The sequence below is a fragment of the Chanodichthys erythropterus genome, chromosome 9 (assembly GCF_024489055.1).
Source record: "Chanodichthys erythropterus isolate Z2021 chromosome 9, ASM2448905v1, whole genome shotgun sequence".
NCBI lineage: Eukaryota > Metazoa > Chordata > Actinopteri > Cypriniformes > Xenocyprididae > Chanodichthys > Chanodichthys erythropterus.
The window spans coordinates 26,311,482-26,314,463 of NC_090229.1; the positions used below are offsets into that span (position 1 = coordinate 26,311,482).

The 2,982-nt window shown below is 45.6% G+C and overlaps 1 protein-coding gene across 1 annotated transcript; it reads right to left on the reverse strand.

Moving 5' to 3' along the window:
* Positions 1 to 545: 545 nt before the first annotated feature.
* Positions 546 to 2,697, reverse strand: aplnra (apelin receptor a). The gene has a single exon (XM_067395187.1). The coding sequence runs from the start codon at positions 2,513 to 2,515 to the stop codon at positions 1,433 to 1,435; it is 1,083 nt and encodes a 360-aa protein (XP_067251288.1). The 5' UTR covers positions 2,516 to 2,697; the 3' UTR covers positions 546 to 1,432.
* Positions 2,698 to 2,982: the final 285 nt, after the last annotated feature.

Consider the following 2,982-nt stretch of genomic DNA (forward strand, 5'->3'; position numbering starts at 1 on the left):
AATTTACTTTAAAGTAACATTTTTAATTTGACATTACTACAAAGTGCACTCAAGTGTGATAAAAAAAACCATAGTGTACTCTCTTTAAAGGGATAGTTCACCCAAAAATGGGTGATGTTGGTAACCAGACAGTTGGCGGTACCATTGACTTCCATAGTAAAAAAAAAATACTATGGAAGTCAATGTGTGCCGTCAACTGTCTGGTTACCAACATTCTTCAAAATATCTTCTTTTGTGTTCAACAGAATAAAGAAACTGATACAGGATTGGAAAAACATGGAGGGTGAGTAAATGATGAAATTTGGGTGAACTATCCCTTTAAGTACAATTAAGTGGCCTTTTATTTCATTGATATTATATTGTTTGCAAGTACAGTTTTTTTTAAAATATACTTTTAAGATTTGAACTTCACTACAAGTGCACATTCAATACAATTAAGTGGTAGGATAAGCAATTTGGAAAAAGGAAGGATGGACTTTCAATGTGAACTCCAGTGCGCACACCAATACATACCCATAATAATGTTTAATGACGCTAAGACGGTATTGTATTTAAGGAACATATTTAATACAGTAGTAGTAGTTAGTTACAGAAGTTTCAAAAATATAACATAATTTCATGTATATATATATCCATTTACACCCCACACATTTGTTCCCTTCCTCCGCATTTGCCTTCCTTTTTTCCCAGAGACATTTGTCACCAGCCATCTGTCTGTCTGCCCACCCCCCAACCACCCTCCCAACCCCTCCCAAACCCTGACTATCTGTCTGCGCTTTAAACTATCTAATGAAGCAGCATCACCTTTGCACTATAACACACTCACACACACTGATCCGCTCATCAAAAAAACACACACATTCACATCAGGGAGTTTAACAAAAATTATAATTTTTATATCTCCTCTTAACAAGTGCTACAGATACTGAACACATTTCTGAACATTGCAAATTAACAGAAAGGAAAATAGTACGAAAATACTGTACAATTTGCATCTCTACACCAGTGTATACAGGCTTCAACACAATCACACACTCTTACAACCACACAAGCAAGTTCATCCTCAGTGCAGCATCACTGCGGTCAGAATACAGTTTGAATGTTTTCGACAAAACTGACCTCCTGTTTGCTTGGATATTTCTGTGTGTGCGTGTTTTTGAGTGTGTCAAAGCTGACGAAGGTGTCAGCGAACATAAATTCACACATGCATTCATACAAAGTCACATCATTCCAGCCACTCATCCATGAATACAGTAGAGTACACAAAACTATGAGTGTTATTTACAAACATAAAGCAATATGTTCTCCAAAGTCCATCAGTTCAGCACCAGTCAGAACGGACCAGCCGTCAGTAGATTTCCACTTTTTTAACCCCTTCAACCCAGTGTTTTCTCATCAACTTCATGTTTTCTGTTCTTCTCATTGAATTCCCTCACACTTTGGTGGCCAGCGACTGCACCTCCGACTTTTGAGTCTGGGCGCTGAGGGTCGAGGACATGGAGCTCATGTGCCCATGCATGGCCTTCTTCAGATTCAGCAGACACAGGCACTGCGAGCGGAACCGCAGGTCAAAGAACGCATAGAGGAACGGGTTGAGGCAGCTGTTCACATATGCCAGGCACGTGGCGTACGGATGAGCCAGAAGCAGAAAGTGTAGGAAGCCGCATGAGGTGGGCGCCAGGTCCAGGTAGGACAGCGCATCCATGCTTTTCAGCACATGGAAAGGTGTCCAACAGAATGCGAAGACCACCACCAGGGTGGTGATGATCTTGAGGAGACGCCGCTTCTTCTGGTCTTCCTTGCGCAGGTGGCTGAAATGGCGGGTGACCGTGCAGCCGATGAAGCAGTAGCAGACGGTCATGGCCAAGAAAGGCAGAAGAAATCCGAGAGCGGAGGAGGAAAGGCTCAGACCCGCAATCCAAAGGGATTCGTGATCCTGATTGTGAGCGACCAGGCTGAAGTCCATCGCACAGGTGGTGCGGTTATTCCCGGCGTCGTCCACCGTAGTGCGGAACAGGAGTGTGGGCACGGCCAGCAGGCATGAGAGGAACCAGATAGCACCCAGCGATGCCAGCATGGTGGCACGGGATCTTAGCCGGCCGCTGGACAGAGAATGGACGATGGCAAGGTAGCGGTCAAAACTCAGACAGGTCAGACAGAAGACGCTTGCGTACATGTTGACAAGTACCACATAACTGCTGATCTTGCAGAGAGCCACGCCAAACGGCCAGTGGTAACCCAGCGCGGTGTACACAGCCCACAGCGGCAACGTGATGACGAACGTCAGGTCCGCAAGCGCCAGGTTACCGATGTAAACGTCTGCCGCGCGCCGTTTGGATTTCGCGCGCCAGACAGTGAAGATAACCACGCCGTTCCCGGAGAGACCGAGGATAAAAATGAGCATGTACAGCACGGGGATGAGAGAATAAGACGGCTCCCACTCCGAATAGTCGCACACAGTCTCATTATAGTCATAATAGTCGTAAGTGTCGACGTATTCCGGCGTTGGCTCCATTTGGTGAGGAGGCTTTAGCTTTGAGTCCTTCAGTTTTTTTTTTTTTTTTGGCAGTTTTATCCGAATCTCTAGTTCGGCAGTTGTATCCGAATCTCTGGTCTTAATTTGAAAGAGTTCAGTGGGAATGTTTGGATTCTTCTGTCTGAAACAAGAGTCTGTGGTAAGTTTCCCTCACTGGAAGCTGAACGCGTCTGTGTGAGGGAGAGAAGCGCCCTGTCTTTTTAAACTCCAGACTTCTCACCCCTCCCTCTGAACCCATATATCGAACCCCCTTATCTCCACTAAACACACACACACACACACACACACACACACACACACACACACACACACACACACACACACTCCCACCCACCACGGCACACCAACCCCCCCGGGCCACGCAGTCGACAGGAGCGAGTGTGTCAACAAAGTGAGCTTAACTCTTGTTTTTCTTCTTAATGAAAAAGTAATGGCTTGCTCGTCTT